The 13,222-nt window shown below is 46.7% G+C and overlaps 1 protein-coding gene across 2 annotated transcripts; it reads left to right on the forward strand.

Annotated features, from left to right (window-relative positions):
• The first annotated feature begins 1,602 nt into the window (after positions 1-1,602).
• LOC129714268 (olfactomedin-4-like) lies at positions 1,603-10,469 on the forward strand. Of its 2 annotated transcripts, XM_055663817.1 has the most exons (6): positions 1,603-1,669; positions 2,930-3,007; positions 4,309-4,461; positions 6,436-6,645; positions 7,550-7,697; positions 7,986-10,469. In XM_055663817.1, exons 2-6 carry the CDS (start codon positions 2,948-2,950, stop codon positions 8,780-8,782), a joined length of 1,368 nt encoding a protein of 455 aa, XP_055519792.1. In that variant the 5' UTR covers positions 1,603-1,669; positions 2,930-2,947; the 3' UTR covers positions 8,783-10,469. The 2 variants fall into 2 exon arrangements, with proteins under 2 accessions (XP_055519792.1, XP_055519793.1); XM_055663818.1 differs by lacking the exon at positions 1,603-1,669 and having other exon boundaries at positions 2,768-3,007.
• The last annotated feature ends 2,753 nt before the right edge of the window (positions 10,470-13,222 follow it).

Genomic DNA, 13,222 nt, shown 5'->3' on the forward strand with positions numbered 1-13,222 from the left:
GCAGAGATAGATAGATTCTTGATTAGTACAGGTGTCAGAGGATTATGGGGAGAAGGCAGGGGAATAGGGTTCGGAGGGAGAGATAGAACAGCCATGATTGAATGGCGGCGTAGACCTGATGGGCTGAATGGCCTAATTCTGCACCTATCCCTTATGACCTTAAATGTCGCTGCAGGATCAGAGATTTATGAATGTGGAGCGATTCTAACATGAGTTTGTAGATCTGCTACTGTGGCTCAGCTGGGTTGGGGGCCATCTTGGAAGCTGTTGTCATCGTGGAGAACCATCTTGGAAGCCCAAGTATGTACAGTCAAGTCAAACCAACTTTATTTGTCGCATACACATACAAGATGTGCAGTGAAATGAAAGTGGCAATGCCTGCGGATTGTGCAAAAACTACAGAACAGAATAGAATAGAACAGAATCAGTATTTACATGTTAGAATTATTTTTTTAATAAGACACAAGACAACAGTAAATGAGTCCCTGGTGAGATAAGAGTTTACAGTCCTGACGGCCTGTGGGAAGAAACTCCGTCTCATCCTCCCTGTTTTCACAGCGTGACAGCGGAGGCGTTTGCCTGACTGTAGCAGCTGGAACAGTCCATTGCTGGGGGGGTAGGGGTCCCCCATAATGTTGCTGGCTCTGGATTCAGATTCAGATTCAGATTCCAATTCATTGTCATTGTGCAGTGTACAGTACAGAGACAACGAAATGCAGTTAGCATCTCCCTAGAAGAGCGACATGGAATATGAGAAATAAATAAATATATTTACGTGCATACAGGTAGGAGGGTAAACAGTCTGTGGTTGGGGTGAGAGCAGTCCTTGGCGATGCTGAGCGCCCTCTGCAGACAACGCTTGCTTTGGACAGACTCAATGGAGGGGAGTGAGGAACCGGTGATGCGTTGGGCAATTTTCACCACCCTCTGCAGTGCTTTCCGGTCGGAGACAGAGCAGTCGCCATACCATACTGTGATACAGTTGGTAAGGATGCTCTCGATGGTGCAGCGGTAGAAGTTCACCAGAATCTGACGAGACAGGATCTACACCTCCTGGTGTAGATCCTTGCCACTTTCATTTCATTGCCACTTTCATTTCACTGCACATCTCGTATGTGTATGTGACAAATAAACTTGACTTGACTTGACTTGGTGTATAAGTCCTGCAGGGGGGTGAGTGTAGTTCCCATGGTGCGTTCGGCCGAACGCACTACTCTCTGCAGAGCCTTCCTGTCCTGGGCAGAGCAATTCCCAAACCAGATTGTGATGTTGCCGGACAAGATGCTTTCTACAGCCTCAGAGTAGAAGCATTGAAGGATCCTCAGAGAAACTCAAGATGTACAGTGTGTCATTGGTAGTTAATTAGCTTCACCTTGACAGGCAAACTTGAATCAACATCTGGGCACCAAATGAAGTTATCACGCACTGTGGCCTCTCAAGCACAGCTGTCACCCGGTGAGGTTTTATCGGTAATCTTGGTGCTTAATCTCACCGTCTCAGTTTACCCATCCAGCTAACTGCTGGCACCATTAACAGCAGAGAGAGATAACAGAGTGATGCTCTCCCAGGACCTGCCTATATAAGGGACGGTTTTCTGCGGAACCATTTATTGCGCTGGGCGTCCGCACTCTACTAGATCAGCACTCACGTCTCACCCGCTGACAGATCGGTAAGTCAAAATCTTCACCCTTTCAGAAGCAGGGATTATCTGATCGAGGTTTGACTTAGACGGAAGGTTTAACTCGGGTTTTAACACTGGTGCAATGAAGAGCAAGAATCCAGATGATGTGAATCAGCCCATGAGCACAACAAATGCCGGAGTAACTCAGCGGGGCAGGCAGCATCCCGGGAGAGAGGGAGTGGGTGATGTTTCGGGTCTAGACCCTTCCTCCGACTGAGAGTCCGGGGAGAGGGAAACGGGGGATATGGAAGGGCAAGGCGTGAAAACGAGAGATCAAACGGGGATGAAGCAGATCAAGGTGCAGCAGGCAGTAAAGAAAGCGAATGGTATGTTAGCTTTCATTGCAAAAGGATTTGAGTATAGGAGCAGGGAGGTTCTACTGCAGTTGTACAGGGTCTTGGTGAGACCACACCTGGAGTATTGCGTACAGTTTTTGGTCTCCAAATCTGAGGAAGGACATTATTGCCATAGAGGGAGTGCAGAGAAGGTTCACCAGACTGATTCCTGGGATGTCAGGACTGTCTTATGAAGAAAGACTGGATAGACTTGGTTTGTACTCTCTAGAATTTAGGAGATTGAGAGGGGATCTTATAGAAATTTACAAAATTCTTAAGGGGTTGGACAGGCTAGATGCAGGAAGATTGTTCCCGATGTTGGGGAAGTCCAGAACAAGGGGTCACAGCTTAAGGATAAGGGGGAAATCCTTTAAAACCAAGATGAGAAGAACTTTTTTCACACAGAGAGTGGTGAATCTCTGGAACTCTCTGCCACAGAGGGTAGTTGAGGCCAGTTCATTGGCTATATTTAAGAGGGAGTTAGATGTGGCCCTTGTGGCTAAGGGGATCAGGGGGTATGGAGAGAAGGCAGGTACGGGATACTGTTGGATGATCAGCCATGATCATATTGAAAGGCGGTGCAGGCTCGAAGGGCCGAATGGCCTACTCATGCACCTAATTTCTATGTTTCTATGTTTCTAAGGAAAATGTAGAAGAGATCATTGTTGGCTAGGGGAAGCTGCCAGTAAAACTTCATCAGGAGGTCAGTGAAACTAGTCGGAGAATTAGGATGTGGGAGGGATGGAGAGAGAGGGAATCTGGCATTGTCACCCCGCTAACGGGTTAGCACGCGGCAACAGCTCTTCGTGTGACGATAAACTAAACTCAAACGCTTCCGTTTCCATTCTGTGCGGTTCCCTGACTTCCTGAAGGGCTGGATATCTGATCTCTCCTGCAACTCCTCCTTGTGCAGGTGAACAGGGAAGGCATAATGGCGAAATGGTTCCTGCTGCTGCTTGTGGCCATCTTGGAGACCTCTGCCCAGATCTCCGTGAGTAAACTTGTCCCCCTCACCCCCCCCCCCCCCCCCCCCCCCCCCCAGTTCTTTCTGTGTTTGAGTAAAGTCAAGTTCGCTGTGACTGACTAATGCACAAGAGCAGTCAATCTCCTCCAGGGTGTTTCTCCAAGACTGTTCTGGTCAATGTAACACCACACACAGAAGAAGGGTCTCGATCCGAAACGTCACCCATTCCTTCTCTCCAGAGATGCTGCCCTGTCCCGCTGAGTAATCACTGCAACCACAACCAGACTGCCTGGCTGGAAATGCTTGACTACACACGATATGTGATGCAAACTCGGCCCCTTCTTCACCTGTGATCACAGTGACAATCACAATAATACGTTATTCGCCAAGTATGTTTTGCAACATATGAGGAATTTCATTTGCCAAGTCAGACATACAATATAAAAGGAAACAGCAACAGCACGCTGCCTCGGCAAGGCCAGCAGTATAATCAAGGACAAGACGCACCCTGGCCACTCCCTCTTCTCCCCTCTCCCATCAGGCGAAAGGTACAGAAGTGTGAAAACAAACAAATCCAGATTCAGAGACAGTTTTTCCCAGCTGTTATCAGGCAACTGAATCATCCTACCACAACCAGAGAACAGTGTTGAACTACTATCTACCTCTTTCATAGAAACATACACAATAGGTGCAGGAGTAGGCCATTCGGCCCTTCGAGCCTGCACCGCCATTCAATATGATCATGGCTGATCATCCAACTCAGTATCCCGTACTTGCCTTCTCTCCATACCCTCTGATCCCCTTGGCCACAAGGGCCACATCTAACTCCCTCTTAAATATAGCCAATGAACTGTGGCCTCAACTACCTTCTGTGGCAGAGATTCCACAGATTCACCACTCTCTGTGTGAAAAATGTTTTCCTCATCTCGGTCCTAAAAGATTTCCCCCTTATCCTTAAACTGTGTGACCCCTAGTTCTGGACTTCCACAACATCGGGAACAATCTTCCTGCATCTAGCCTGTCCAACCCCTTAAGAATTTTGTAAGTTTCTATAAGATCCCCCCTCAATCTTCTAAATTCTAGCGAGTATCATGTATTATCTTTCTGCTGAACGGTTAGAACGCAACAAAAGCTTTTATACTGTACCTCGGTACACGTGACAATAAACTAAACTGAAACTGAAACTGAGATGTTAATGTAAATGAATGGGAATTATTCAGGAACTGTGCACCAGCAGAAACTTTGCTCTGCTTGGCTCAAAGGGCCGAATGGCCTACTCCTGCACCTATTGTCTATTGTCTATTAACCCAATGTTAATGTGGTTACAGACTTCGAAGGCCTTCAATGGGACAGTTAACAGTGACCTAGTGTGTGTGTGCTCAGTGACACTGCCCGACACTACGTTCCCAGCGGATAAAATGGAATATCTGATAGAAACCACATCGGAACTCAATATCAGCGTCCAGGCAGAGTACACCAAGGTATGGACAATTCTAGCGTTTATTTTGAGAGACAAGAATATAAAAAGCAGGGATGCTTCATAAGGTCTGAAGAAGTGCCTCGACCCAAAATGTCCTCCTCTCCAGGGATGCTGCCTGTCCCACTGAGTTAAGCCCCTGTCCCACTTAGGAGACCTAAACAGCAACCTCTGGTGACCTTGCCCGCCACCCAAGGTTTCCATGAGGTCACCGGAGGTTTTGGTCACTCTCCCTACTGTGGTTTCCGTGTGGTTGTCGAGGCTTCATCGAGGTTGCTGCTGTTTTTTCATCATGATTAAAACCGGCCTCGACTAAAAATATGTTGCCCTTTTAAACATCGATCATTTTTTAGTGGCAGGTCTAGTTGAAGCCGGTTTTCTTCATAGTGGAGGAAGGTTTTCAACATGTGCGTGGGAGGTGGTAGGAGGTGGTAGGTCACCTCGAACTTGATTTGTTTTTTGGGTGGCAGGCGAGGTCACCAGAGGTTGCTGTTTAGGTCTCGTAAGTGGCTTAACTCCAGCCTTTTGTGCCCATCTTTATAAGGCACTGGTCAGATGGCATTTGGAGTATTGAGAACAGTTTTGACCCCCGTAACTCTTTGGAGAGGATCCAGAGAAGGTTTACAAGAATGATCCCAGGAGTGATTGGGTTAATATATGATGAGCGTTTGATGGCAAGTCAATGGATGTTTGGAGGCCAAGTCAATGGATATTTTTAAGGCAGAGTTAGATAGATTCTTGATTAGTACGGGTGCCAGGGTTTATGGGGAGAAGGCAGGAGAATGGGATTAAGAGGGAGAGATAGATCAGCCATGATTGAATGGCGGAGTAGACTTGATGGGTCAAATGGCCTAATTCTGCTCCTATATTTTATGAACTTGTGAAGTTATAAATATTACCGACTCTCAGATTTACTGACATTGGAAGTCTCAGATATGTACGCATCAGTTCCATAAAGCCCAATGTCTACAATGGGGTAGAGGTGGATTGGACAGTAACCTGACTTATGGAAAGATCATTCCACAGCCTTATAACAGAGGGGAAGAAGCTGTTCCTGAGTCTGGTGGTGCTCTCTTTCAAGCTTCGATGCCTTCTGCAACATGGGAGCAGGGAGAAGAAGGAATGGCCGGGGTGGGATAAGCCTTTGATTATGTTGGCTGCCTTACTAAAATCTAGTAAAGTCCTATTACAGATGGTCCAAGGGTCTCCAATGAGGTAGATGGTGGCTCAGGTCCACTCTCTGGCTGGTGAGAGGGTGGTTCGCCTGTCCGAAAGCAACTGGGAAGAAACTGTCCCTGAATCTTGAAGCTTGCATTTTCACACTTGTATCTCTCTTGCCTGATGGGAGAGGGGAGGGGGGGAGTGGCCAGGGTGCGACTGGCCCTTGTTTATGCTGCTGGCCTTACCGTGGCAGCGTGGAGCCATTAGAATGGTTACACATTGGAACAAGACCTACACATTCTAACACCAGCTACACAATGCAGTAATGGCTATTCATAGAAACATAGAAACATAGAAATTAGGTGCAGGAGTAGGCCATTCGGCCCTTCGAGCCTGCACCGCCATTCAATATGATCATGGCTGATCATCCAACTCAGTATCCCGTACCTGCCTTCTCTCCATACCCTCTGATCCCCTTGGCCACAAGGGCCACATCTAACTCCCTCTTAAATATAGCCAATGAACTGTGGCCTCAACTACCCTCTGCGGCAGAGAGTTCCAGAGATTCACCACTCTCTGTGTGAAAAAAGTTCTCCTCATCTCGGTTTTTAAAGGATTTCCCCCTTATCCTTAAGATGTGACCCCTTGTCCTGGACTTCCCCAACATCGGGAACAATCTTCCTGCATCTAGCCTGTCCAACCCCTTAAGAATTTTGTAAGTTCATCACAACAAGGCTGCGTGTCGGCCTTTAATTTTGAGATGTGAACGGTTCTCTATTCTCCGAAGGTGAGTGTAACTCACTGTTGTTGTCTGCAGGTGAAGGAATATGGACAGACTCTGTCGGTGTATGCGTCCAGGCTGGTGAACCTGACCCAGCGTGTGGAGAACATCGAAACCGGGGGCTCCTACACCCAGCTCGACTTTGAGCTGCTCAAGCTGGAGATACGAGAGCTGGTGGCCCTCACCTCCCAGCTGAAGGACTTGCTCAACGGGAGCAACACCATCATCGACCAGCTCTACGAAGAGGTGAGGAGCATCGCCCACAGCAGCATCATTCACTTTACTGCACCCTAAAAACATACCCAAAGCTCTGGAGGACCTCTGCGGGTCAGGCAACATCTCTGGAGTTTGGAGTTCAGAGATACATCTTGGAAACAGGCCCTTCGGCCCACTGAGTCCGTGCCAGCCACTAGTTCTATCCTGCACTAGGGACAATTTCACATCAGACAATTAACCTACAAATTTGCACGTCTTTGGAATGTGGGAGGAAACCGGAGCACCCGGAGATAACCCAGCTCTTCACTGAGTTCAGGAGAACACACTTAACACACTCAGTTCTGCTTGGGTCTAGGATACCCGGTTCAAAACTGATGACGGGTGCTGTCTGTACGGAGTTTGCGCGTTCTCCCTGTGATCGCGGTTTCCTCCCACACTCCAAAGACGTGCGGGCTTGTAGGTTAATTGGCTTCTGTAAAATTGCCCCTGGTGCGTAGGGTTCGAAAGATAGAATCATTGGTCGGCACGGACTCGGTGGGCCGAAGGGCCTGTTTCCACACTGTATCGTCAAACTAACAGACTCGATTCACCTCGAGTCCAGAGTTAATGTTTCATTCTTGATGAAGGGGCGGTGCAGCTGGCAGAGCAGCATGGGATCTATCCACGTCATGAACTGAAATCAGCAATCCTTACGGTACCGCTGCATCACATGATTCCAAAAAGTCGATGAAAGGAGACCAACTCCTTAAGAATTGGTCATATGACCAATTCATATGAGTCCAGAGTTAATGTTTCATTCTTGATGAAGGGGCGGTGCAGCTGGCAGAGCAGAATGGCTCTCACAGCCCCCGAGACCCGGGTTCGATCCTGACGTCAGGTGTATGATTTTTGCTGGGTTTGCCCCTGCTCCTCCACCATTCCCTCTGTGTTTCAGATCGAGAATATGTCCCTCATCGTCCACCAGCTGGAATCGTACGACAGGAACAACGTGCTGCAAATCCGCAAGGACATGGCAGCCCTGCGGGAACGGCTGGAGGAGTGTGAGCGTGACCAGGCCGTGACCCCTCCGCCCATCGACTACGGTGAGTTGTCCATCAACCGCGCGACACCACAGTGACTGGGGAGGGACGCACAATGGCTGCCGGCTGTCCCGTATTAGCCGGGACATCCCGTATATTGGTTTGTCCCGTACAGGACTGCCCTTGCCCCGTATTTGACTGCTACTATTCGTGTCGAGGGGACTGTCGGGTGTGCTAGTGTAGGTGGGACATGTTGGCCGGTGTGGGCAAGTTGGGCCGAAGGGCCTGCTTCTACTCTGTAGAAATGTCTCCAACTGTTTCTCCAAATGTTTCTCTTCTGTTTATTGACAGGGAGCTGCAAACATGGCGGCCTCCTCACAGTCACCGAACCTTTCATTGTGCAACAGAACTGGATGGGGTCGAGTTACCCATATGGAGCTTGGGGGAAAGACCCCGTACAAGAGCAATATTTTGTGGTGGCCTCCACTGTGGAATCTTCATTTCAAACCTTCCGCTTCTACCCCTCTTATGACGATTTACTGCTCTACCAAAATTGGACTGAAAGAAACCTTGGGTATTCTAGCTATTACAACAGAGCACAGGGGGCTGGGATGGTCTTGTACAATAACTCTGTGTACTACAACTGTTACAATGGCAGGAATATCTGCAGGTATAACATAGACACAGGGGCCATAGATAAACGGATCCTGGCTAATGCGGCCTACAATAACAGGTTCTCCTACTACAACGTTAAGTACCAGGACATGGACTTTGCTGTCGATGAAACAGGCCTTTGGGTCATTTACTCCACCGAGCAGCATGCCGGGCGTATCCTTCTTAGCAAAATCAACACGGAGGACTTCACTGTTGGGAGGACCTGGGTCACCGAACAGTTCAAGCCCAGCGTCACCAACGCCTTCATGATCTGTGGGGTACTGTACGCCCTCAGGCCTGTGGGCACACAGACGGAGGAGATCTTCTACACGTTCGACACCAGGACCGGTGAGGAAGGTGAGGCCACTGTAAGGATGGAGAAGGTGATGGAGACACTGCGCAGTGTCAGCTACAACCCGTCCGACCACAAGCTGTACGTGTACAATGACGGCTATCTGGTGTCCTATGACGTGACCTTTAAACCGGATCAATAATCGGCCGTCAGTCGAAGTGTAATACCTATAGACTCCGACTTTTTCTGATCGATTCTGATTGACTTTTTCACGCTAAGGGTGGCGGGTGAATGGAACAAGCTGCCAGAGGAGGCAGTTGAGGCAGGGACTATCCCAACCTTTAAGAAGCAGTTAGGCAGACACATGGAAAGGCCAGGTTTGTCCTCTCCACATCCACTCTATCCAGGCCTTTCACTATTCTATTATAGTGTCGATAGGGCAGGTTTGGAGGGATATGGACCAAACGCTGACAGGTGGGACTAGTATAGCTGGGACATGTAGGCACCAAGTTGGGCCGAAGGGCCAGTTTCCATGCTGTATCACTCTATGACGATGAACCTGGGTAGAACATCAGAGACTTAAAGCTGAATTTCTGCAGCTGAATTTATTTGGGATATATTTAAATTCCAATTTAACATCAAAGTTGAAGTGGCCAAACCAATGATCTTGACATCTAGAATCGGCCTGCTTCATCCAAGGTCCAATTAATACTGCTTTAAAATGTCCTGGTCACATCATATTAGAGATGTTTAGTTCAACCTAACTCGTGCTGTGACTGTCTCACTGTTGGGGTCAGCATGGAAACAGGCCCTTTGGCCCAACTTGCCCACACCGACCCAACATGTCCCATCTACACTAGTTCCACCTGCCCATGCCTGGCCCATATCCCTCTAAACCTGTCCTATCTATGTACCTGAACAAAATGCCCCTTAAACTCTATTATAGTATCTGCCTCAACACCTCGTTCCATATACACACCACCCTTTGTGTAAAAAAGTTACCCCTGGAGTTCGTATTAAATCATTCCCCCTTCAACTTAAACCCATATCTGCTTATTCTCGATTCCCCTACTCTGGGTAAAAGACTATCACAATCACAATGTTTATGAAGGAACTACAGATGCTGGAAAAATCTAAAATAGGCCAAAATGCTGGAGAAACTCAGTGGGTGAGGCAGCATCTATGGTCGAGACCCGAAACGTCACCTATTCCTTTGCTTCCTCACCTGCTGAGTTTCTCCAGCATTTTTGTCCACCACAGTCACATTCATACTTTATTAGCCAAGTATGTTTTTGCAACTTACGAGGAATTTAATTTGCCAAGTCAGTCATCCAAATAAAAAGCAACAAAAGACACAAAACACATTTTAACACAAACATCCACCACAGTGACTCCTCCACATTCCTCACTGTGATGGAAGGCAGAAAAAAAAGTTCAAATCGCTTCCCTTCTTTGCTCTGTGCATTTACCCGATCCTTTCCTCTCCTCTCGTGATCTTGTACACCTCTACAAGATCACCCCTCATCCTCCTGCGCTCCAAGGAATAAAGTCCCAGCCCGCTCAACCTTCCCTTACAGCTCAGTCCCTCAGCATCCTCGTGAGTCTTCTTCTCACCTTTTCCAGTTTGACAACATCTTATAGAGGTATAAGATGTCTACCTTATAGAGGTACCAAGGTCTAAGCGGAAGCTCAGAGGGGATAGAGCCTTTTCTGTTGCTGCTCCGGCACTCTGGAACACCTTGCCGTTGCACATCACACTGTCCATCTTCAAATCCACCCTAAAAACTAATTTTTATTCTCTGGCTTTCGACACTGGCTGAGACATTGCTCCTGTTTTTAGTGCTTTTAATGTCTTTTAATTTTTACTGTTTTATAGTCCTTTGTTTTACGGTTTTTAATGGTTTGTAATAACTTCTTGTCCATGAGTTTTCATGTACAGCACTTTGTGGCAACTGCAGTTGTTTAAAGTGCTTTATAAATAAAGTTATTATTATTATTATTATAACATGGAGACCAAAACTGAACACAATACTCCAAATCGTGTCTCATCAATGTTTTTATGCACTTCAACAAGATCTCCCAACTTCGGAACCCAGTTATATATAGGTCATGCCTTTAATGACTAGAGCATCAGTTTACACTGATGGAGGTGGTCCAGTATAGACGATGATAGCATGGTTGGGCCACTGTGGGTGGGTGAGATTAAAGTGGAGAGCCTGTAGCATATGAGAAACTCCACCTCTGGGTCTCAGCAGCTGGATTCCAGTGTCAAGGTTAGACGTTAGGGTTCTTCAGTGGAAGATCACGTCTTTTTTTTTAAATCAAAAAATGGACATCAATGGAACAGGCAGGGATGGAAAGGAAGCAGAGAGGAAATCCAGAAGATGAGAAGGATATTCTCAGCTTGATATAACAACCGAAGGCACATTAGAGTCGCTGCCTCACAGCGCCAGAGATGCACGTTCGATCCTGACCACGGGTGCTGTCTGTACGGAGTTTGTACATTTTATTTTATAATATTTTAAGTTTCACATGATAAAACTTTTGGGACCATGTTGGCTGTGATCAAACTGATTCTGATACTCAAAATTAATAATTCTTGGAATATCAGAACAAAATTTAACACTCACAACAAGCCAAAGAAACTTCCTCGACTACAGTATAATAACTGGGAAAACATTTATATTAAAATTTTGGGGTGTCTTGGATTGGGAGGCACCCGACTCTGCAGACTCGTAAATAAAATAATTTAAAAAAAAATTTTGGAAAGGCCCTATGACCCCCACAATTAAAATGTGGATCGCGGAAATTTCCGAGACCCTACATCTAGAAAGAATTGGACTTGTCTTAATGGACAAACAAGAACTTTTTGTTAAAATATGGTCTCCATTCATTAACTATTTGAAGGGATAGATTGGCCCAGCACGAAAACCCAACTGAAACTTGAACTCAGGATTAGATGAAACGTTACACTTTATAATCTACAAACTTATCTCCAATGACGTATTATAAGTATGGACCATGGACTGTTTACCCTCCTACCATCCGGGAGGCGCTACAGGTCTCTCCGTTGCCGAACCAGCAGGTCGAGGAACAGCTTCTTTCCGGCGGCTGTCACTCTACTCAACAACGTACCTCGGTGACTGCCAATCACCACCCCCCCCCCCGGACACTTATTATTATTTATTCAAATCGTTTGCTATGTCGCTCTTCCAGGGAGATGCTGAATGCATTTTGTTGTCTCTGTACTGTACACTGACAATGACAATTAAAATTGAATCTGAATCTGAATCTGAATCTGATAAGTAAATCACCTTTTCTCTTTTTTGATATTTGTAATTCTTTTTTTTCTCTTTCTCTCTCTTTCTATCTACATAAAAAAACACTAGAAGCAGAATTAATCGACAATTGAAAATTTTAATAATGTATGATTGATGTATATGAAAAGTCTTTTTTACTCTAATATGTAACTATACTTTACCATAATATGTTTGCTTCTAATAAAAATATTTTAAAAAACAAAATAAAAACTGATGGGGGACAGTCATTGAACGCACTATGATCTTCAGCTGCAAGGTACTGATGAAGTGGTGCAGTGGTAGAGTTGCTGCCTCACAGCGCCAGAGACCCGTGTTCAATCCTGACCACGGGCGCTGCCTGTCTACCAACTTTGCACGTTCTCCCCGTGACCGACGTGGCTTTTCTCCGGGTGCTCCAGATTCCTCCCACACTCCAAAGACGTACAGGTTCGAAGGTTAATTGGCTTGCTATACATGTAAAATTATCCCTGGTGTGTGTAGGATGGTGTTAATAGAAACATAGAAATAGAAATTAGGTGCAGGAGTAGGCCATTCGGCCCTTCGAGCCTGCACCGCCATTCAATATGATCATGGCTGATCATCCAACTCAGTATCCCATACCTGCCTTCTCTCCATACCCCCCTGATCCCCTTAGCCACAAGGGCCACATCTAACTCCCTCTTAAATATAGCCAATGAACTGGCCTCAACTACCCTCTGTGGCAGAGAGTTCCAGAGATTCACCACTCTCTGTGTGAAAAAAAGTTCTTCTCATCTCGGTTTTAAAGGATTTCCCCCTTATCCTTAAGCTGTGACCCCTTGTCCTGGACTTCCCTAACATCGGGAACAATCTTCCTGCATCTAGCCTGTCCAACCCCTTAAGAATTTTGTAAGTTTCTATAAGATCCCCTCTCAATCTCCTAAATTCTAGAGAGTATAAACCAAGTCTATCCAGTCTTTCTTCATAAGACAGTCCTGACATCCCAGGAATCAGTCTGGTGAACCGTCTCTGCACTCCCTCTATGGCAATAATGTCCTTCCTCAGATTTGGAGACCAAAACTGTACGCAATACGCCAGGTGTGGTCTCACCAAGACCCTGTACAACTGCAGTAGAACCTCGCTGCTCCTATACTCAAATCCTTTTGCAATGAAAGCTAACATACCATTCGCTTTCTTTACTGCCTGCTGCACCTGCATGCCTACCTTCAATGACTGGTGTACCATGACACCCAGGTCCCGCTGCATCTCCCCCTTTCCCAATCGGCCACCATGTGCGGGGATCGCTGGTCAGTGCGGACTCGATGGGCCGAAGGGCCTGTTTCCGTGTGTAGCTCTAAACTAGA

This window comes from Leucoraja erinacea, chromosome 38, assembly GCF_028641065.1.
Source record: "Leucoraja erinacea ecotype New England chromosome 38, Leri_hhj_1, whole genome shotgun sequence".
Taxonomy (NCBI): Eukaryota; Metazoa; Chordata; class Chondrichthyes; order Rajiformes; family Rajidae; genus Leucoraja; species Leucoraja erinaceus.